Here is a 24,231-nt window from a genome sequence, read left to right on the forward strand (position 1 = left end):
TGAGATCGTTTTTAAAAATTTTTAGAGAAACAGATTCATGGACATAGGGAAAGATCAGTGGCTGCTAAGAAGGAGGAGGAGGAGGGTAAAAGTGGGATGGATGGGAGTTTGGGGTTAGTAGATACAAACTATTACATTAGAATGGAAAAGCAATTAGGTCCTACTGTATAGCACAGGGAATAGATTCAGTCTCTTGGGATAGACCACGATGGAAGATAGTTTGACGAAAAGAACACATACATATGACTGTGTCACTATGCTATACAGCAGAAATTGATTCAACACTATAAATCAACCATACCCTAATAAAAAAATTTTCGTAAACCTTTTGAATCTGAAAGTAAATAAGAGTATAACATATCAAATTTTTTTTTTGCTTTTTTTTAGGGCCGCACCCACAGAATATGGAGGTTCCCAGGCTAGGGGTCAAATCGGAGCTACAACTGCCAGTCTACATCACAGGCACAGCAACGCAGGATCCGAGCAGCGTCTGTGACCTACACCACAGCTCATGGCAATGTCAGATCCTTAACCCACTGACTGAGGCCAGGGATCGAACCCACATCCTCATGGATCCTAGTTGGGTTTGTTAACCTCTGAGCCACGATGGGAATTCCAACATATCAATTCTTGTTGGATACAGTTAAAGCTTCTTTAAAGGGAAATTTATAGCCTAAAATGCATATATTAGTAAAGAATGACTGAAAATAAGTATTTATATATCTATCTCAAGAAAGTACTAACAAAATAGTAAATTAAATCAAAAAATGTGGGAAAAATAAAGATAATTACACTAATCAAAGAAATTATCAAAAAACTAAATATAGGTAGTTAACAAAGTTCCTCCTCAGAAAGGACTAATAAAATTGTCAGTTCAATAAATATCATGATTAGAAAGGAAAAATAAAACATTATGTGCAAATAAACCTCTACCACGATGGATAAAGGGAAAAAAAAAAAGAGGGAAAAAATATAAATGATCAATACCAGAAATTAAAAAGGGGGGCATCGTTATAGAGCCTACAAAAATTAAATATATCTTAAGAGATTATTATGAATAACTTTATACCAATAAATTTGAGAATTTGGGTAAAATAAACAAATCCCTAGGAAAATATGCCCTGCAAAATTGTCATGGGAGGAAACTGAAATTCTGAGTAGACAGATATTTAAGGAAGAAACTGTACCTGATATTCAAATATCTCATAAAGAAATAGCCAGGGTCAGAATTCTTTAGCAGCAAGTTCCTCCAAATATTTAACTCAGACATAGCATGGATTGTAAGATGTACTTTCAACATATTTCAATTCCCTGAAATTAAGCTACAGCTTTAAGAAAATCTCAAATATCAGAGAGTGTTTGTGTGTATGTGTGCATGTGTGTGTGTGAGCATGTATGCATGTGTACACGTATAAACTGACAAATTCTAAAACTTCTGTAGTGATGTAAAAAGCTAAGAATATCTAACAGTGTTCAGAAAATTATGGCCCATGAGGAGTCCCTGCTGTGGTACAGTGGGTTAAGAATCTGACTACAGGGGTTCCCGTTGTGGCTCAGCGGTTAACGAATCTAACTAGGAACCATGAGGTTGCAGGTTCGATCCCTGGCCTTGCTCAGTGGGTTAACGATCCGGAGTTGCTGTGAGCTGTGGTGTAGGTTGCAGATGTGGCTCGGATCCCGCGTTGCTGTGGCTCTGGTGTCAGCCAGTGGCTACAGCTCCAATTAGACCCCTAGCCTGGGAACCTCCATATGCCACAGGAACAGCCCAAGAAATGGCAAAAAAAGACAAAAAATAAAATAAAATATAAAAATGAAAATAAATAGCATGGTCCATGAGCCAAATCTGGCCTGCTACCCGTTTTGTAAATTAAGGTGCATTGGGGTACCCTAATTGACCATTCATGTATTGACTGCTTTTACACTACAATAACCACACATATCGGCCCCTATTTGCATCTTATCCTTTATAGGAAAAGATTGCTCACCCCTGACCTAGAAAATCTTGAAGAAAAAGGAAAAAACTACAAAACACATACAAGCAGTTATTAAGATAGCACAGTATAACACAACAGAATCCTCAACAAAGCCCTCACATATTAAAAACTTCTGTTGAAAAAAATATACGGTTCAAAGAGTAAAAAGGCTACAAGGGAGAAGACATTTGCAAGACATATAAGCAACAAAAACTCCTACTCTGAAGACATAAATAACTCCTAAAAATCAATAAGAAAACAGGCAAAACACCCGAACACATACTTCATAAGAGGATAGCCAAATAGCTTTTAGGCCTATCAAAGGGTGCTCAGCCATATTAATCACCAGGAAGTTAAAATTCAAATAAGATATCTTTATACTAACCACAATGGAAATATTTTTTTAATTAATAATACAAAGCACTGGCAAGAATATACTGCAATAGGAACTGTAGGTGGAAAATTCTGGAGAACAATTCAGCAGCATTAACTGAGGATGAAAATATGCATACCTGTGGCTCAGAAATTTTATTCCTAAACACACATGCATCAGTATACAAATATAAGATCTAAAAGACATACCGGAATGTTCTCATCAATTAATCATAATAGTGAACAACTGGAAACAACCCAAAAATCCACCCAGAGTAGAATGCATAAATAAATTTGGGTATAATTACAAAACAGAAAAACATACGGCAACAAATATAAACAAACTATTGTTACCTGCATGGGTAGATCCCACACACATAATTCTGACTGAAATAAACTAGACACAAATAAATACATACTATGTGATTCTATTTATATGAGGCAAAATTATTCTATAGTGCTAGAGGTCAGAATGCAGGTTTAATCTGGGAGGAAGGAAGGGCACAATCAGAATTCCTGGATGCTGGAGTTCCCATCATGGCTCAGCGGAAAAGAATATGGCTAGCATACATGAGGACGCAGGTTCCATCCCTGGCCTCGCTCAGTGGGTTAAGGATCTGGTGTTGCCGTGAGCTGTGGTGTAGGCCAGCAAGCTACAGCTCCGATTTGACCCCTAGCCTGGGAACCTCCATATGCCACAGGTGTGCGCCTAAAAAGAAAAAAAAAAAAAAAAAAAAGAATTCCCGGATGCTAGTAATATTCAATTTCTTGATGTGGGGCGGTTATATGGATGTATTTGCATCTGACAAATTCATTCTGCTATATGATTTGCACTCTTTGGGTGTGTTTTGTTTCAATAAAAGGTATGCTAAAAATAGAACAGGTATATTGCCACAAAAAGTAGGAAATTATACCATTTGCAACAACATGGATAGATCTTGAGGGCATTATGCTAGTTAAATAAGTCAGACAAAGAAAGACAAATACAGTATGATATCACCATGACTCACAAAAACCAAAGTCATAGAAACAGAATAGACTGGTAGTTCCAGGGGTGGGATGCAGGAGAAACGGGTGAAATTGATCAAAGGGCAAAAACTTTCGGTTATATGATCAAAATAAATAAGTTCGGGAATGTAATGCAGAGCATAGCGACTAGAGTTAACAATACAAGACTGTATATCTGAAAGTTGCTAAGAGAGTGGATTTTAAAAGTTCTCATCACATAAAAAAAGAATATAAACACACTCATATTAAATCCTTATGTTGTACATCTTAAACTTACACAATGTTCTACATCAACTGCATCTCAATAAAGCTGGAAAAATAAAAATAAACAAAAATAGAACAGGAAAATTAGGGAGTTCCCACTGTGGCTCAGCAGGTTAAGAACCCAACATAGTGTCCTTGAGGATGCAGGTTCAATCCCTGGCCTTGCTCAGTGGGTTAAGGATCCAGCATTACCTCAAGCTGCAGTGTAAGTTACAGATGTGGCTCAGATCTGGTGTTGCTGTGAATGTGACTTAGGCTGGCAACTGCAGCTCTGATTTGACCCCTAGCCTGAGAACTTTCATATGCTGCAGGTAGAACAGTAAAAAGAAAAAAAAAAGCAACAAGAAAAATAGTTCAAGAGAACAAAATTATTCTGGATTTGTTTTTCAGCTAACAATCAGAAAAATTCTGTTGAAAGTATGATTCCTGTTCAGTCAGTCATAAAATATTGATAGAGCTAATAGATTTCAATTTAGCCTTATAAACATGAGCAAATCACATTAAGCCAAAGCTTCTAGTTATCTATGACCAGAAATAGTTATAAAACTATTTTATGTCCTTTTCTAAACAGAAAAATTTCCAGGGCAATCTGCAGTTCTGTTTCCAAAACTGCTATGGCTAATCCAAATGAGTGTAATATAGTATTTTCCTCAGGGACATACCACATATTTTTGCTAAAACAGAAATGTGTTAAGACTGACTATATCTTCCATCGAAAATAGTGGTTTCAGGAAGTTCTTCCAGCCACATGCAACACAACTTCTCATCAACTGTCTTCTGTTACTATCTGCTCAACCAATCACAGTAGAGAAGTCATGATAGATACAGTAACAGTCCTTCCAATGTCTACTAGAAGGATGCGATCTCTAAAGTTTTAAAGCTCAGCAGCATATTGTAATTAAAAGCTCTTTTATAAAAGAGAAAATAGGAGTTCCCATTGTGGCTCAATGGTAACGAACCAAACTAGTATCCATAAGGATGCAGGTTCAATCCCTGGCCTCACTCAGTGGGTTAAGGATCTGGTGTTGCCATAAGGTGTGGCATAGATCACAGATGCAGCTTGGATCCCACGTTGCTGTGGCTGTGGGGTATGGGGTAGGCCTGTGGCTGCAACTCTGATTCAATCCCTAGCCTGGAAATTCCATATGTCATAGGTGTGCATCTCTCCCCCAACCTCCCCTCTCCCCCCTGAAACAAAAGAAAAGAAAAGAAAAGAAAAGAAAATCAAGCCAAACAAGTGTTCAGTTGTTCTTCAGTATGAATCCAATAGTGAAGAGACTGGGGTAGAACCTGATGGAAGAGAGTGTGAGAAAAAGGATGCATACATATGTATGACTGGGTCACTATGCTGTACTGGAGAAATTGACACAACACTGTAAATCAACTATACTCTAATTAAAAGAAAATAGGCATGCAGGACCCTCAATGGCTTATCAACAGTGATTGCCTAAAGACTGTAGCTCTTTCCTATATCAATCACTTAAGATGTTTCACTCTAATATTTCTATAGAACAAAAGAGAATGAAATGAGTATATCCTAAACTTTAAGAGGTTTTAACCATGTGTTCAACAGATGCTATAATTCAAATTCCAAAATATGTAGTTAAAGTTACAATGAAAAGCAGCAGAACTCGGCTCTCCCAAGTAGTTAGCATGTCACATAAATATTCTCACATGAAAAATGTGACCTTTGGTCTAAATTATCTAAAAGGATTCTTGCAATTCATAAATTCTGGAACCATGATCTTAATAAGTGTGTGCCCTTATTGAAGGGAATCCTCAAATCATCCTTTTAACAAATATTAACTGAGCACCTTCAAAGAACAAAAGCGGTATCCTAAATGCTATGGTGCAGAAGCTTGACCCGTATGAACTAAGAAAGGAAGACAAGGAAGAAAATAACTTCACAAAAAAATTCTTTGATGTGTGTTGAATGATATAAAGTAGAAGTTGACAAGGACCATAAGAAAGATAAATGTTATGGGATTTCAAAGGTGAAAGGAGGAAGTTCTAGCTGTGAATGTCAGACTCACTAGGTAAAGTAACATTTAAGTTGAGCTAAGAAAAATCTTCCCATCCTTTCTGAATATATGTGTGTGTATATATTACACCTATATTATTCAGTACAGACATGAATAAATATTAAAATAGCTTGACGTCAATGGAATGGTGCAGAACAGACAATATCAAACTATAGTAATCAGCATTAGGCAATAGATTTGCCTCTCAAGTACCATCACTGTTGGTTATAAACAACTTCGGCTTGCTTCCTTTCACCACATACTAACATACGGAATCTGGAACCAACTCTATAATTTTAAATGTAATTCACAAAATAGATGACCTACAAGTAACTAAAACTTAATTCAAAGAATTGTAACGTTTTCTGAACCTCTCAGTATGTGTTCATCCTTAGAGATGTTACTTTGCTATTTTTATCTGCAACTAAGAAGTTTTCACATTTTCATAACTCATGGACCTTACCATTTCTAACCCCAAAATTATCATGCACTGAAATATCATTTTAATTTTAAAAGATCAATTACTTTGATAATTCACAATCTTTAGATAGACTATATTGGAGATATGCAGGTAACTAATAGAGTCAGGTATAATTTTTAAATTGTAGATTTCAACTAGAGACTAATTTTAAATAACTTTTCTATCACTTTATTTGGAGCATTTGTGTCAACTTTTTTTTTCTTTTTTTGTCTTTTTGCCATTTCTAGGGCCGCCCCCACGGCATATGGAGATTCCAAGGCTAGGGGTCTAATCGGAGCTGTAGCCACCGGCCTACGCCAGAGCCACAGCCACTCGGGATCTGAGCCGCGTCTGCAACCTACACCACAGCTCACGGCAATGCCGGATCCTTAGCCCACTGAGCAAGGCCAGGGACCAAACCTGCAACCTCATGGTTCCTAGTCAGATTCGTTAACCACTGAGCCACAACGGGAACTCCTGTTTCAACATTTTTAAGCTTTTTTTTTTTTTTAATTTCTACTTACTATCTAAAAGCAATTCATTCCAGAACATAAAACCAAGAGGCCAGTTAGTATATCCTTTTCCAGAATGCATCTAAATTCAAATACAAACACAACCACTCTATTACTGACATAGTATTGACACCTAAATCCAAAGATGGATTGTCTGGACACAATAAAGTTGCTAATAAAACTTTTCAACTATACTGTATGCTCCTTGAGGTAAAAATATTGTCTATTTTTAAAAAATTTTCCACCACTGCAGCTACATGATAGGAACCCAATAAATATAGGTCAGATTGAGAGATAGATGAATTTATTTTAAATTATTAATATAGTATCTACAATATTGTTTTACTTGTCTAATCCCAAATATCCTGAGCATAATCATCAGAGTGGCTCTTGATATTCTTTTGTAAAATAATATTCAACACTTAAAAGATAAGGGGAAGAACTGATAAAATGAGGGCAAAACGCTTTATGAACACGATAACATCATAATTAGAGCAAGTAATTAGAGCTAATCAGGTCCAACTTTTTTCCTGATGTAATCATCCCAACCCCTGTTTGAATATAGGACACCCACTATAGCTCTAGTTCTGGGATACAAAGGTCTTCTTCACAGTGAACGAAATAATCCCTCTTGGTCTCTTTGAGCCAAATTTTTTCTTTCTCTTTTGTTTCAACATTAAATAACTGTACTCTCATTTCTAAATCAAAATACTTTTAGGAATTTGAAGACAATTACTATGACTATTGAGAGTCCGCATTTTTCAGGTCAAACATTCCTTCATTCCTATGGCACAGTGCCCATCCCTTTCTTCAAGATGGTAGCCCTCCTCAAATATATACGTGGCATTTCAATGATCTCAAATATTACTTTTTATGAAAAGTAAGACTCTAGACTTGCTCCCACTGGAGCAAACTACTAGAGTATTTGATTGAATCACATGAACCATTTTTGACCTACAAAAGTGACAATTTCATATAGCTCAACATAATAGCATCATCCTCCTTTATATAAGCACTGTACATCTATCAATCCGTCCCTAGATTGCATTAGCTTTTTAGCAGCTATGTTTGTAATACCACAGCATCATATTAAGTTGGAGGTCAAGTAAATCCTGTACGTCATTTTCCCATCAACTGCTGGGCTTGTGCGATGAATTTACAAAATATTACAATGCAGAAATTTATTTACCTGCCACTTATCAGTTTTGTTATCCTTAGAAACATATTTTGATCCCTTAGAGTACCAGTGTAGCCTTGACCATAGTGCTTATTATGTGCCAGTCATGGTACCAGTGGTTAAAATTTAATCCTCACAACTGTGTGAGCTAGAATCAAGAGCATAATTCCCCACATTTCAGATGTGGAAACAGTCACTAAGAGGTCAAGTTTCCTCCCTTAACCACTATATCATACTGGCTCACGATATGAGGAAACTGTCTTGCTCAAATGGTTTGGTGAGGATTTAAAAATATATACAGTGTATTTCATTTTTTTCACTCCTTTCCTTTATCCAGCTAGTTCAGTTAGATTCTAAATACAATGGGGTTTTTTCTTACAAAATGCTGTCTCTTACATCTGGCACCTCCCTTCTATTCTTCCAGACCATTTTCTAGTTCTTAACTCTTTCAATTCTTTTGAAAATGCTGTCTATTGAAATTGCCCCTTATCTGGTATTTCCCCATCTTTGTCCACCTTTTCTCTGCTCACTCTATATAATTATGGGTCCTATTTCTCATCACATTCTCAATTTCTATTTTTATAGCAATTTTGCATATTACTACCCCTTAGTTATACATTCCTCTCCTTCGAAGAGAAAAAATAAGTAAAATATTCCATTTTCTGATTTATTTTAATATTACGCTATTTTCCCTAAACAGTAGGTCTCTTCTCCTATTTGCTTTTCATTCAAAGTCAAGCTAAAGAAAATGTGAATAAAGCCCCAGAGATCAATTTATAGAATTTCTTTCCATCAATAAAACCAGAATGTGAAGCTTGGGATAAGGATTTGGCAAATCAGGGACTGTGGAGCCAGATAGCCTGGGCTCAAATCCCCATTTCCTTATTTACAACTGGCTAACTTTGGTCAAGGCACTTAAGCTTTCTGTGCTTTAGTTTTCTCATGTGTAAAATAAGGATTATAACGGCATCTACCTCTTAAGGTTGTTTTGCAAACTAAATTAGCCAGTATTCTAAAGGGCTTAGAACAGTAGTCCTTATAATTATGAAAGACTGACTTAAATAAGAAATTTATATTTCATTGCTTAGGCAATATGAGAGCCTCATCACTAAGGATTTGCTTTGGCTGAGATGCCTCGTCCCTATGGATATTTATCTGATGTCCTCCCTTAGTCCCTCAAATAATGTTATTTTCTGAACACTTCTGGTAAATGTTCATTCCATCTGGCCTGACATCTATAGTCAGTCAACAGTTCCACTAGATTGTCCCAGGACTTTGAGAAAGGTAATCTAAAGTGAATGGCAAGAGTCATCATGTCCCTTAGGAAAATAATCAAAGGGAATAACTGGATAGAGTAACATGAGAGTGAATAGCATGGGCTCAAACAGTAGAATGCTATAACAAGGAAGACAAAAGATAACGTGTCTGAATAAAGGAGGTGGCTCATCTGAGTTTACTTCATGAACAAAAATTCACAGCACTGGATAACTAATTAAATAAGAAAACTGGAAGAACAAGTCAAGGACAGCTGCAAAAATTACAGTTTGATATATTGGCTTGTGATATTATTAGCTATATGTGAAGTAAAGAAGAAGCAGGCATGGGGCAAAGATGATGAATTTATACCTGAATATGTAGACTTTGAGATAAATATTGAATAAATATGGAAGTGTACAGAAGCAGACATGAGAAGCTGGTGGTCAGGATCCCACTTACCAATTATCAGTAGAGACAATTAAAAATTTTTTTTTTTAATTTTTGTCTTTTTTAGGGCTAGAATGGCAGCATATGGAAGTTCCCAGCCTAGGGGTCAAATCAGAGCTACAGCTGCCAGGCTATGTCACAGCCATAGCAATGCGGAATCCGAGCCACATCTGCGAGCTACACCACAGCTCATGGCAACACTGGATCCTGAACCCACTGAGCAAGACCAGGAATCAAACCTGCATCCTCATGGATATTAGTCAGGTTCGTTACCACTGAGCCATGATGGGAACTCCAGACACAATTTTTTAATTGGTTTATTCTCTCAGGTTTGAGAATAAATTATAATGATCTTATTTTCACCTTCATTCTCACAGTTGAAACACCTGGGTAAATGGTTGGCTGCAAAGCAATCTGTGGCAACAAATAGCACAAATCTCACTTGGGAAAACTTGCCAGAAACTATAACCTCGTTAAAACAAGGCACTAACTTCCTGGGATAACCAGCAATGACAAGAAGATGTAAATGCCTTTTCTTTTAATATGCTCCCTTCCATTCCATTTGAATGCATTGATATGCTATTAGCTAACTAAAGCAATAATTCTAGAGATGACTGGCCAAGATGGTGAAGTAGAAAGGCCCTGAGCTCTACTCCTCTCACAAGCACGCTAAAAATCACAATTTGCAGAACAACTATCAATGAAAAGACTGCAACCTATCAGAAAAGATCTTCTGTAACTAAAGACATAAGAAGGAACCACAATGAGATGGGTAGGAGGGGCAAACCACAAAATAGTCAAGTTAGTAGAAACAAAGAAATCATAAAGATCAAGGCAAAAATAAATGAAATAGAGTCTAAAAATACAATAGAAAAAAAACGTGAAACTAAAAGCTGGTTCTTTGAAAAGATGAGTAAAATTGATAAATCTTTAGTCTGACTCAAGAAGAAAAAAGGGATAAAGTCCAAATGAATAAAATCAGAAATGGAGAAGTTACAACCAACAACACAGAAATAAAAATGATCAGAAGACACTACTACAAACAACTACATGCCAATAAAATGAAAACCCAGGAAAAAGGACAAATTCTTACAAACTTACAATCTCTCAAGACTGAACCAGGAAGAAATAGAAAATATGAACAGACCAACAACCAGTACTGAAATTGAATCAGTAATTAAAATACTCCCAACAAACAAAAGTTCATGACAAGATGACTTCACAGGTGAATTCCACCAAACATTTTGAAAGGAGTTAACATGTATCATTCTCAAACTATTTCAAAAAATTTCAGAATAAGTAAAATTTCCAAATTCATTCTATAAGGCCAGCATCACCCTGATAACAACAGCAGACAAAGATATCACAGAAAAGAAGATCACTGATGAACATGGATGCAAAAATCTTCAACAAAATATTAGCAAGCTGAATCCAATGATACATTTAAAAAATCACACAGAAAGATCAAAGGGGATTTATCCTCAGGATGGCGAGGAGTTTTCAAAATCTGTAAATCAATCAATGTGTTACACCACATTAACAAACTAGCATAAAAACCATAGGATCATCTCAATAAATGCAGAAAAAGCTTCTGACAAAATTCAACATCCATTTATTATAAAAACTGTCTAGAATGTGCACATACAAGTATACCTCTACATAATAAAATATGATAAACCAATAGCTTATGTCATACTAAATGGTGTAAAGCTGAAAGCATTTCCTCTAAGATCAGGAATAAGACAAGGATGCCCACTTTCACCAGTTTTATTCAACATAGTATTGCAAGTCCCAGGCATAGCAATTACATAAGAAAAAATTAATAAATTAATAAAGGGAATCCATATTGGTAAAGAAGAAGCAAAACCGTCACTGTTTGCAGTTGACATGATAGTATCACATAAACATAAATTTCTAAAGACCCCACTAAAACTATAAGAGCTCATCAATGAATTAAGTAAAGGTTCAGTACACCAAAATTAATATATAGAAATCTGTTAATTTCTATATACTATCAATGAACTATCAGAAAGAGAGATTAAGGAAATAATTCAATTTTCTATCACACCAAAAGAGAATAAAATACCTAGGAATAAAGCTTTCTAAGGAGGTAAAAGACCTGTACCCTGAAAACTAGATGATGCTGACAAAATAAATTGAAGATGATGCAGATGGAAAGATATACTATGTTCTTGGATTGGAAGAATCAGTATTGTTAAAATGATCATGCTGTCCAATCTACAGATTCAATGCAATCTCCATCAAATTGCCAATGTCATTTTTCACATAACTACAACAAAAAAATCTAAAAGTTTGTATGGAAACCTGAAAGACCCTGAATAGCCAAAACAACCTTAGAAAGAATAACAGAGCTGTAGGATTACATTTTCTAACTTCAGACTATACTACAAAGTTCCAGTAATCAAAACAGTATGTGCTGGCACAAAAAACAGACGTATAGATCAGTGGAACAGTATAGAGAACCCAGAAATAAACCCCTGCACTCTGTGACAAAGAAGACAAGAAAGCACAATGGAGAAAAGACAATCCCTTCATTAAGTGGTACTCAGGAAACTGGACAACTACATCAAAAAGAATGAAACCAGAATGTTTTTAAGCACCATATACAAAAGTAAACTCAAAATGGACTAAAGATCTAAATGTGAGACTGGAAACCATAAAAGTCCTAGAGGAAAACATAGGCAGAACACTCTTTGACATAATTCATAGCAATATTTTTCATCCCTAAGGCAAAGGAAATAAAAGAAAAATGAACAAATGGGACCTAATTAAGTTTAAAAGCTTTTGCACAGCAAAGGAAACCACTAGTAAAATGAAAAGACAGTGAATAGGTTGAAATAAAAGAAAAAGAAAAAACATGAAATAAAATGAAAAAAATTTAATCTTTGGGTTGAAGATTTAAAATAACTAAAAACAGGAAAGTATCATCTTGATCACAGTGTAACTTCTACCACATCTTCCAGCACAGTGATATTTTTTAAAATTTCAATTCTTACCTCTCTCCATTCTTTATTTCCAACTCCTTGTACATATAAGACACAAACTAGAAAAGATGAAAAAATATACATATCAACTTTTTATAAGCATCACATATAAATACCCAATTTACTTTTCAGCTATCTAAAAGCTACATTAAAATTAATCCCTAATTCCTAGCCTTACTCTGGCAAGAAAATTGCTATAAATCATCACATGACTAAAAATTTTTATAAAGAAGCAAAAAACTATATCAAGTCCTTAGAACTTAGCATGTGCAGAGCTTGGCAGAAAAAAAATATTTGCTAATCTCTTCAAACATGTCATGTAGATAAATTTTTTAACTATAGTTTAACTACTGTTGAAATATTTCAGTATGTTACTAGTCATGACTCTTCCTGGGATACTTACAATGTTCAAAGTCATCACAGGAAGGAACCTGAAGCAAATCATATCCTACATTTAATATTTGCAACTCTGAATCTCAATATTTGTAAACAAGTAAGAAATCCTGTCATTCTGAAAGGACATCACAAAAAATAAAGGAGGTTAACAATTTGAAGTAAAGATTAAAAAAAAAAAAATCCCATTCATCAAATGAGCCTCAGAAAATTTTAACACCCACAAATTATAATGCTTTTTCTCCAATGATTACCTCAAGAATTCTATCATGTGACAAAACCTTTCTCCTGTAGTTAAACCACATAGACATAGGATTCACACTTTGGAGAGATGGAGAGCTGATGGATATCAATTTCTACATATCACCAGATCTGTAATCACTACTTGATTTGTATGTCATTTCTATGGTTTTCTAATTTGAACTGTCATTTTACAAGTTATCCTGAATTTTCAGCATAAATAATTACAAATCAAAAAATTCAGTTCACTTAAGATATTATATGTTTCCTTTAGTTGTGCATGCCTTTATATACTGCATTTGTTCACACACAAAAAAAGAGGGAAATTATTACTCTGTGTCTTGATCACTTAAAATTATGGCCCATTACAGTTGTCTTTCAAATTTAATTTCCGCTATATGGCTATACAATGAAGTTTTAATTTTAAAGAGAACTGTCCTACTCGGAAGTTGTCTGCATTTTTATCTTATTCTGAAAATGTTCAGCAATTCCCTCTCTTGAGCCAGAGTACTGCCCAGGTAGATGAGAATGTGGGGCCTGAGACCATAACCCTTCTTGCTTTCGAGGCTTTAAAACAAATATTTAAATAAGAGCTATGATTTTCATATAATTTTTGGCAAAATCAAGTAAGTTAAATAAGCAGACTTTTGCAAAGCAAGTCATAGATACTTACTTGGATCAGATTTAGAAAATGTGTCTCTGTCAAGAAGATTTCTGTTGAACAAAAAAAAGTGTTAGATGAATATAATACCAAAATATTTATGAAAGTATATAAACATATATATGCATAAATGATGACCTGAAAGTTCTAAAAGTTAGATTGTGCTTCATATTAATCCTCCACTAATTGGTAATAATTGATAATAGTTAAATTACATTGTATGTTTAACATTTCTAATAAAAATTTCATGGTTGATTTGTCCTAGTCTTCCACCAAGACTAACCACTCGTGTTCATTTATCTGCAGCGTGCTTAGTATTTAAAAAGCCTTTTTTTCATGTGAACCTGATATTGTTTTGTATTTCAGGTTCATAAAAGTTACTGCTTCCATGGAATCGCTATACACTAAGAAAATAAAAAACATAGTCAAAAGAAGATCACAGAAAAAAAAATGAGACTATGTCTTCAAATATTCCTAGAAAGAAAATATCAGACATGTTTACACTTGGAATTAAGTCAGCTTCAAAGACCACTAGTCAGAAATCAAATTAAAATAATCTGTCCATCCCCTAAGCAGATATTATGACTCCAGCAATGACTGGCAAACAGTAAATTAAAATATTTCCATTTGAGAAGTTACTGTGGTATGTATTTATAAAGGTAGCTCTTCATGTAAGTGGAAATTCCCAAGCCCTTCCTATGTGTCTAGTTTTGCTCATTAAGTTTCCTAAAAAAATGTAATTCATCTCTTTCAGAATTCAAAAAATCAAGGAGAAATGACAATGCAAATATTGCAGTATGCTTGGGACTCAAAAACTATGCTATGTATATTTAAAAGAAAATGATTTGATTTCAGAGCCTTATTTGTCTTAAAAAAAAACATCCTACGGTCTTTAATCACACATATAAAAATTATAGATTTCTATCAACAATAAAGATAGGTATTCTTTTTTTTTTTTTTGTCTTTTTGCCTTTTCTAGGGCCGCTTCTGTGGCATATGGAGGTTCCCAGGCTAGGGGTCCAATCGGAGCTGTAGCCACCGGCCTACGCCAGAGCCACAGCAACGCGGGATCTGAGCCGCGTCTTCGACCTACACCACAGCTCACGGCAACGCCGGATCCTTAAACCACTGAGAAAGGCCAGGGATTGAACCCGTAACCTCATGGTTCCTAGTCGGATTCGTTAACCACTGCGCCACGATGGGAACTCCAAGATAGATATTCTTAATCACAGACTTTACTGGCCGCATTATTTCTTCTAGCCATTATGATTCATAACGCATAGTGGTAAAGTCAAAAGCAAAGAAAGAAACAAAAAAAAATCTTAGATATTTTATAAGTTGAGAAAGAAAAAACTCCATAAACTCTACATAATTTAGTCCCCAACCTTTGCAATGTAGCTTTTCTGCTGCTGTTTCAACAATAAATTTCAGCTATACTCTGATTATATGAATAAAACAGAATAGACTATCTCTGACTAGATTTAATTCCCAAAAGACTACTTTACTCAAAAATATATGACTTTAAAAGTTTGGAAAAGGAAAATATTCTTAAATGATATATACACTGCAAAAGACTAGTGATTATCAAAATGCATCATAGGAGTTCCTGTGGTGGCTGGTAATGAACCCAACTAGGATCCATGTGGAGGCGAGTTTGATCCCTGGCCTGGCTCAGTGAGTTAAGGATCTGGCATTGCTGTGGCTGTGGTGGAGGCTGGCTTCTGCACCTCCGATTCAATCCCTAGCCTGAGAACTTCCATCTGCCACGTGTGGCCCTAAAAAGGAAATAAAAACAAGAAAAAAAAAAGCATCCTAAAGTCTGCGTTGATGATAGGAATGCAAGATTTTTTGCAAAGTTTATTTTATTTAAAAATGAACAAACAAACAAACAAACAAACTAGAAGTCCCCGCCAAGGCACAGTAGGTTAAGAATCCGACTGGAATGGCTCGAGTGGCTGTAGTGGTGTCGCTTCAAACCCAACCCGGTGCAGTGGGTTAAAGGATCCGGCATTGCGGCAGCAATGATTGATTCAATTCCTGGCCCAGGAACGTCCACATTCCATGGGTGTGGCAAAAAAAATGAGAAGAAATTTTTAAAAGGAAAGAAAGAAACTAAGCTGAGACCCAGAGAAATTGTTGAGTAAATGAGGAAGAGCACAAAGCCCAGTACAGAATATCCAAAGAAGTCAGCTTTCTGAATCTGATTTCCCTATTCTTTTCAAAAGCTTCACCGTCTGGAGAAATCCAGAAGAAACAACTTGTTTTCCTATAACTATTGGAAATGTGGAAGGTCTCTCATTATATCTATTGATTGAGCCACCAAAGAATAACATAAAATACATCCCTGTTCACAGACAAATATGAAGAGAGATGCTGCCTATACAATGAGCAAAGAGAACAAGGAGAGGAGGCCAAACGTAACTGCACTTAGTCATAGAAAAATATCTTTGTTTTCTATGTGAGGCACCTAAAAAACATAGTGTGTGCGCACACACACCCCCCACTTCTCATCAGCTTTTATATGGGAAGGCTACTCTTCTCTCCATGAGATGATTATTTACTTGAGTTAGGATGCCTATGACATTGTGCCTACAATTTTACAATACTATGTTGAATTTGAACACTAAGTTAAAAATTCTGAACGTGTCTTTCTATTCTGTAAATCTTGATGTAGCTGAAACAAAGAAGAAAGCAGACAAATGAAAAGAAATTATGGAAAAATACAGTGTATGAGTTAGAAAACTTATCTGAAGAAATAACCTGATCAAAATTTAATCTGTGAATTCCATGTGTTGTTCTAGTAACCACTCATCTCAAATTCCATTTAAAATGTCTGGACTTAGAAGTACGACTGCAATAGCCTTAACTAAAGCTGAAGCCCATTCAAACTCTTAACTGGCACCAAGAAATACCAGGTTTAAGGAAAGAGGCGTATTTTGCATGAAGCCTAAAACAGAAGTTGATAAGCAAGAATTTAGTAACACCCTTTCAGAATCATGGAGGAGGAAAGCTGCCCTGACTTCCCCCTTTATTATTCAATCCTCAATGATAATTAGTCCTTTGAAGCAGACCAATGAATCAAGCTACCTTCCCTTATGACAATAGGTAATTACCTCATCTGACAATTCTGCTTACTCTGATTTTATGCTCAACAAGTTACATGCCAATCTTAAGACAGCTTCTCATAGAGTTATTAGCACAGAATTGTTCTGACTAGCCAAGATGAATATTAGTTTTCTTGACAATTACAGTTTTTATTCTCTATTAGCATTCCAAGATCGATACCGAACAACCAGTTAGCTTCCTAAAATCTCAGGCTTCTCTAACTGGAAAATAGCAATTCCATTTAAACTTGTTCCCTAATTTCAAGAAGCCTGAAAAGGCTAAGAAGACAAACTCATAGAAATAACTAAAGAGCAATATTGGACGGTATATAAAATAACAGTTTATTATGGGGAAAAGGAACAGTAATCTAAAAATAGGGTCAAATTAATTCAGCTACAACTAAAAAAAGACAGGTACAATAGGTATTAGCTCTTAACTGAATTATTTTAAAAAATATACTAGCAAAAATAATTATCAGTATGCCTATATAAGTGAAATAGTCTAAACAAATAGATATCTTGAAATAACTACCTATTTTAAAAACAAATCTTAACTATCCTTTTCTGTTACTTTTATATAATGAGATTTTATGAGTGGCAATTAAAACTTCTAATTCTTCATATATAAAATGAGCATAATAACATGATCTATTAAGGTAAAGGTGATATGTGAGTTAACCTAGAAATTACAGGCCTGTTGCTAACTTATTCCTACTCAGTAAACAAAATCATTTAATAAATATTGTTCCATAGGGTAGTAAATATTGAATTTTTAAAATCCTTTAAAAGGGAAGCAAATATCACTATCTTAACAGATGTAGTTTGGAAAAGAAAATCTACCTGTTGTATACTATGAATTTTAAAATCAATGGTTTCTAAGTAAAGACGATTTTACTCTTTGATTTTTTAAAGTGCTAAGTATATATATATATGTGTATACACACACACACACGCACGCACTTCAAACTGAAGGTAAGTTTCAAGAAGTATGCCACTGTGGCCAGCAGAACTTTTTAACATGTAAAGTGGCTCCACTGCTTGCCTAAGTGGCATTGTTCTATTTAGTTTTAAATAAGAACAAAAATATAGCTTATAGATAGAGCCAAATGAAAAAAAAAACTGTTCTATTTAGTTTTCCGTAGGAACATAAATATAGCCTATAAACAGGGCTAAACAATGCTTTATCATTTTGCAAACAAAGCCCAGCATAAATTTTCCACATGTGGACAGAGAACCACATCTCTGTATAAATACAACCTCCCCTGAAAATTGTCCTGTGTCTATAAATAAAAGGATGCTAGTTTCAATTAAAATTCAGGAAATTATTAGAGGCTTTATTTATTTACCTGTGATTCACTGTAGTCTCAGGATCACTGCCTGCCTGCAAGGTCTTTACTAAATATTACTTAGGCAGCTAGAGAACCTAACTTGCACATATAACAAAGGTTCCCAGGCACCCCCTGCATGAATGGATGGTTTTAGTAAACCCAATCAAAAGCATTAGCTTTTTGTAGTTCCCTCATGGCTCAGTGGGTTAAGGATGTGGGGTTCCACTGCTGTGGCTCTGTTTAAAGCTGTGGGGCGGGTTCAATTCCTGGCTTGGGAACTTACACATGACACAGGTGAGGCCAAAAAAAAAAAATTTTTTTTTAAAGCATGAGCTTTTTACCTTAGGTGTGATGACGTGTTTTATTATGGAAAAAAGAGTAAAAGAGGAAGGTGGCATGTTAGACCTTTGCCCTAATAAGTAACCCATTACCTGAAAAAACCTGAGAGAGACTGCTTTACTGGAATTGTAAACACGCCCCATCTCACCCCTTACCTTGGGCATCGTATTATCTTAAGGACTGGAATTAGGAAGTTGTTGGCATATATATCTTGGCATAATACATATATAATGCATATAACACAAAAAACGATTTTCAAGAGTTTTTCTTATAAAGACAAGGAAATCAAAACTTTGCACAACAGATTAGGAAATTTATTGTCTTATGAAGTGACTTGAATACAATATTTAATTCTCTCTGACTCATTTTTTCATTACTTTTATTCACTGAACAAATATTATAGCTGGAAATTCAGCATGCAAAGTTAAGGAAAAAAATATTTTGCCTAAATTTACAATATCTATGCCAAAGCAGAAACATTGTGCACAGAAAAGCCAAAATTTTAGAAATGAAAAAACCAAGTATTCTGAAACTGAAGCTTACTACAAATCCAAAGTTAGCTATAACCTAAGACACCAAGTAATTCTGAAGGACAGGATCACTGGAAAGTACTTAACAAGATTATCAGCTTTCAAGAAAATAGGAACAGACTTTCAGACCTGACACTGTACAGACTAAACTTTCAGCGCAACAGCGGTCTCTCATAGCCTGAGCATACAAGCAGAACTTTATCATATCTGATACATATTACTCCATGAAAACTGGGCATAAAATAAACTTTAAATTATTTTTCAGCTTGTGTTGAAATTAGTTGTTTTCAAGTATGTATTTATTCATATTGTTGAGTGGAAAAGGTCAGTGATAAAAATACAGTTTCAACCTTTGCATGGGTTGATTCTGGTTTGGGTACCAAAAGAAATTTGAGGGGAAGGTAATGGTGAAAACTTTCATGTTTCTTTTAAGGCATTCACTTACAATTGATATTCTTGAAAATTACTTAAAAGGAAACCCACGTCTTTTTACAGTCTGACATGTCAGAGCTCTGTTTGCCTGAGCTAAGATAAATAGACGAGCCCATTGGTCTGAAGTAACGTAGAGTAAACTCAGGGTGATACAAGTTTCAAGAAAAAAAGAATGGGAGTCGTGGATCAGCAGTTAATGAACCCGACTAGTATCCATGAGGATGAGGGTTCAATCCCTGGCCTTGCTCAGTGGCTTAAGGATCGGCGTTGCCTTGAGCTGTGGTGTGGGTCATAGACACAGCTCAGATCCCGCGTTGCTGTGGCTGTGGTGTAGGCAGGCAGCTGCAGCTCTGATTCGACCCCTAGCCTGGGAACCCCCATGTGCCACAGGTGCAGCCCTAAAAAGAAAAAGAAGAAGAAGAAGAAAAGATTGGGTATTACAAAACCCAATATCTGATTTCAGGTAAAGAAGAGAAACATAGGAGTTCTCCTTGTGGCTCAGTGGAAACTAATCTGACTAGGAACCATGAGGTTGCGGGTTCAATCCCTGGCCTCGCTCAGTGGGTTGAGGATCCAGCGTTGCCGTGGGCTGTGGTGTAGGTTGCAAACGAGGCTCGGATCTGGTGTTGCTGGGGCTCTGGCGTAGGCTGGCAGCTATAGCTCCAATTAGACCCCAAGCCTGGGAACCTCCATATGCCACAGGAGAGGCCCTAAAAAAGGAAAAAAAAAAAAAAGAGATAGAGACAGGATAAAAGAGACTGAGAACAGAATATGTATCTTCTTAAAAATCTAAAACACACGCACAAAACTAAATTCAATTTATCTTCCAATCTTGAAGCCCCTTCATTTCCTACCTCAGTAAGGGGCAACCATTGAAGGTAGAATAATCACCACACTATGCCCACAAACATACCAGGTCCTAATCCTTAGATCCTATTAAAGTGACTTTATGTGGGGGAAAAAAGGTCTTTGCAGATATGATTAAAATATGGATCCCGAAATGAGTTTATCCTAGGTTATCTGAGTGGGCCCTAAATGCAATCATATAGCCACATAAGAAGGCAGAGGGAGATCTGATACTGAGTGGTGTGAACAGAACAGAGATTGATGTGTATACTTTGGCCTTGAAGACCCATGTGATGCATCCACAAGCCAAGGTGTGCCAGCAGCCATGAGAAGCTGGGAAAGGGCAGGGAATGACTTCTCCCACTAGAGCCCCTGAAGGAGAGCAGCCCTGCCAACATCTTGATTCCAGCTAAGTGACATCGCTTTTACACTTCTAGCTGCCAGAACTGTGAGAATAATTTTTGTTGTTTTTAAGCCAACAAATTTGTGGTGGTTTACTACAATAGCCCCAAGAAACTAATACAACAACAGGGGTTCAACCTGTCACGAGACATGTTTCTACAATATTTTCTTACTCTTTGCTGAAAACTCCATTTTGTCCTGCCTTACTTTACCCTATATTCCTGCTTGAAAAACAGTCGCAGTGCTGGTAAATGACTTAAGCTTAAGAACAAAGACCTGAAGGCATAAGTTATTCATGTGGTCAGCTGAATGAGGACATAATGCGTTGGTCTAGGCACACCGGACCTTTGCAGATTGGCATGTCCTCTTAAGAATAAGAGAAAGAGGAACCTCATGGTCCCAAGTGGTTTATGAGCTGTTGTTAGCAGGATATGCATTAGCAAAGAGAACCAAGGTGCAAACCTAGGCATGCCTGGTTGCCATAGATAGGCATGCCTTTGGGGAAGCACAATGATGATTCTCTGGAATGCTATGCATAGATAGCTAATGCCAAGCTTCCTCAAATGCTAATGATTGTTAAATGCCTAAAGGTCAGAGCAAAAGCTTAATCATCTACCAGCTATGCGACTTTTAAAATAATAAAAGAACTTATAAAATAATAAAAAAAACCCTACATTCTGCACCTATAGCCCCCTCCTCACTTGACATAATCCTAAAGAGCACAATAAAAGCAGTGTGGTTTCTTGAGGCAGCGCTCTTGGTCCATGAGACCTTGAGTCCCTCGGTTCCCACCTTTAATTAAGATAAATGTCTCTGTGTCTTGTTTTATGTTAACTTTTTCCTTAAGATTCACGGCACCCATTCTTCAGCCCTAACCTGCTGAGCTGCTCTCGGCATCAACCCATCTCTTTTCCAAACAAGACTCCAGGCATCCTTCCTCTCCACTAATGCTTACCCACCTGGGCTTTTGCTTCCAACTCCCAACTACTTCCCAGACCTTGGAGCTCTTAACTGGTCTTCCTGCCTCCTGTCTCCTAGTTCATTCACCAAGATGCCTCCTAGAGAAAGTTCTCTACAATAAAACCTGGCTAAAGGGCTCCCTTGCATAAAACTCATTATCTACAGAAACTCCAAACTCCTTAACATAGCACTAAATACCTGCCACATTCTGACCTCAGCTTTATCTCCAGTCCACTCCTATCCATATTCCATCTCATAGACTCTGCTCCAGACATTTCAGATATTTTGCAATCCCTTAAATAATATTGTCAATGGAGCTGCAGATACCTACAAAGGCAGCACATCAGATATCAATGAGCACACAGACCTCATTTGCTTCAGTAATTCCCTCCTTTGGTGCAGTATAGGCAAACAAGGGTAATGAAGCCTAATTAGCTCGACCCTCAGGGCTTCTACTCCAATAGCTATAGAGCAGGCCCCATCCCTGACAGGGCAGTGACAACCAGGAAGCAGAGAAGTCCTGTCTCACACTCTACACAGGCTCTAAATCCTTAAACAACTACACCCCCTACAGAGGTAACAGTGACCAGCACATCTTGAGGAAAGATATGGCTGGCATCCACATCAAAACCAGCCATTACCCTAAAGACATTAGACAAACAGAGTCTACATATAGATGTCACATAAAAACATCCTTTCAAGACCACAGTTGTTTCTCCAAAATTCATAGACACAGAGAAAGTTAAGTAAAATGAAAAGTCAGAGAAACTACTTTCAAGTGAAACAGTGAAAGAAAACCCCTGAAAACAATAATTAATGAAACAGATATAGTCTACCAAAAAATGAATTCAAAAAGTTGGTAATGAAAATCCTAACTCAATTAGGAATGATCACCAATATAAACAAAAATCATGTTAACAAGGAACTGTAAACTGTAAAGACCCAATGAAAAATAGAGAACTCAATTTCTGAGATAAAAAGCAATCTAGAAATAATGAATAGCCAACTAAATGACAGAAGAAAATGCATAAATGATCTGGAAGATAGACTAAAGGAAATGACTCAATTAGAACACCAAATAGAAGGATAAACGAAGGAAAACAAAAACAACATATGAGATCTATGGGGTAACATAAAATGTACCAAACTTCACATAATAAAGGTTCCAAGAGGAGAAGAGAGAGAAGAGGATCAAAAATGTATTCAAAGAACTTATGGCTGAAAATCCCATAAAAAAGAAAGAAAGAAAAAAAAAATAGATATCCAGGTCCAGGAAGCATAAAGGGTCCCAAACATACCTACATTGATATACATCATAATTAAAATGGCAAAAGTTAGAGAATTCTAAAGGCAGCAAAAGAAAAACAGTCATACACAAGGGAGCCTCCATAAGGCTCTAAGCTGATTTTTCTGCAGAAACTTTGCAGGCCAGATGGGAGTGATATAAATATACTCAAAGTCCTGAAATGAAAAAACCTGCAACATAGGATACTCTACCCAATAAGATTATTATTTAGAATAGAAGAAGAGATAAAGAATTTCTCAGACAAGCAAAAACAAAACAAACCAAAAAAATAAGCAATACTAAACCTACCCTACTAAAAGAAATGTTGAAGGATCTTCTTTGAATGGAAAAGAACCAAGAATCTATTAAAAGGGGGAAATTCCAACAGGAAAGGCAAACATATAGTAAGGATTAAAGAACACTTAAATAAGCCAGTATATAGATTAGAAAACAAAACGAAAGTATTGCAACTATAGCTACAATAAACAGTAAAGGGATAAGCATGAAGACGTAAAATTTCACATCAAAAACACAAAATGTGGAGAAAGAATAAAAATGTAGATCTTTTAGAATACGTTTGAACTTATAAATAGAACCTGCAACATGCTCCCAACAAGTAATTCACTTCAGAGCAAAAGACACATAGAATGAAAGTGAGGGGATGGAAAAAGATATTTCATGGAAATGGAAAGAACAGGAAAGCAAGGGTAGCAATATTCATAGCAAAGAAAATAGACTTCAAATTAAAGACAAAAATAAAGAAAAAGAAGGACATTATATAATGACAAAGAGAAGAAAATGACACTCATTAACATATATACACCCAATACGGAAACACCTCAATATACAAACCACATACTAACAGACATAAAGGGAGAAGTCAACAATAATATATTAAGGGTAGGAGACTTTAACACCCCACTGACTCCAGGGGACAGATCACCCAAACAAAAAGCAATAAGGCAACAGGAGTCCTATATGACACAACAGACCAGTTGGACTTAATGACAGCTATAGGACACTACACGCTCCTCTCCCCAAAAAAAACCCCAAATAGAATACATACTATTGTTAAGCATGCATGGAATGTTCTCAAAGATAGATCACATACTAGGTCACAAAACAAGTCTAACCACATATAAGAGGCTAGAAATTATATCATGCACTTTTTCTCACCACAACAGCATTGAACTAGAATATAATTGCAGAAAGAAA

General features: G+C 36.0%; 1 protein-coding gene across 1 annotated transcript in view; it reads right to left on the reverse strand.

The window, feature by feature from the left end:
• Positions 1-24,231, reverse strand: part of CPNE8 (copine 8) — a 266,575-nt gene that overhangs the window by 207,484 nt on the left and 34,860 nt on the right. The window contains exons 2-3 of the mRNA XM_047787960.1: positions 13,803-13,843; positions 12,509-12,555 (exon numbers count right to left, since the gene is read on the reverse strand). Of these exons, the coding sequence (XP_047643916.1) occupies positions 12,509-12,555; positions 13,803-13,843 (88 nt within the window). The remainder of the gene's footprint in view (positions 1-12,508; positions 12,556-13,802; positions 13,844-24,231) is intronic.

Source organism: Phacochoerus africanus, chromosome 7 (assembly GCF_016906955.1).
Source record: "Phacochoerus africanus isolate WHEZ1 chromosome 7, ROS_Pafr_v1, whole genome shotgun sequence".
Taxonomy (NCBI): Eukaryota; Metazoa; Chordata; class Mammalia; order Artiodactyla; family Suidae; genus Phacochoerus; species Phacochoerus africanus.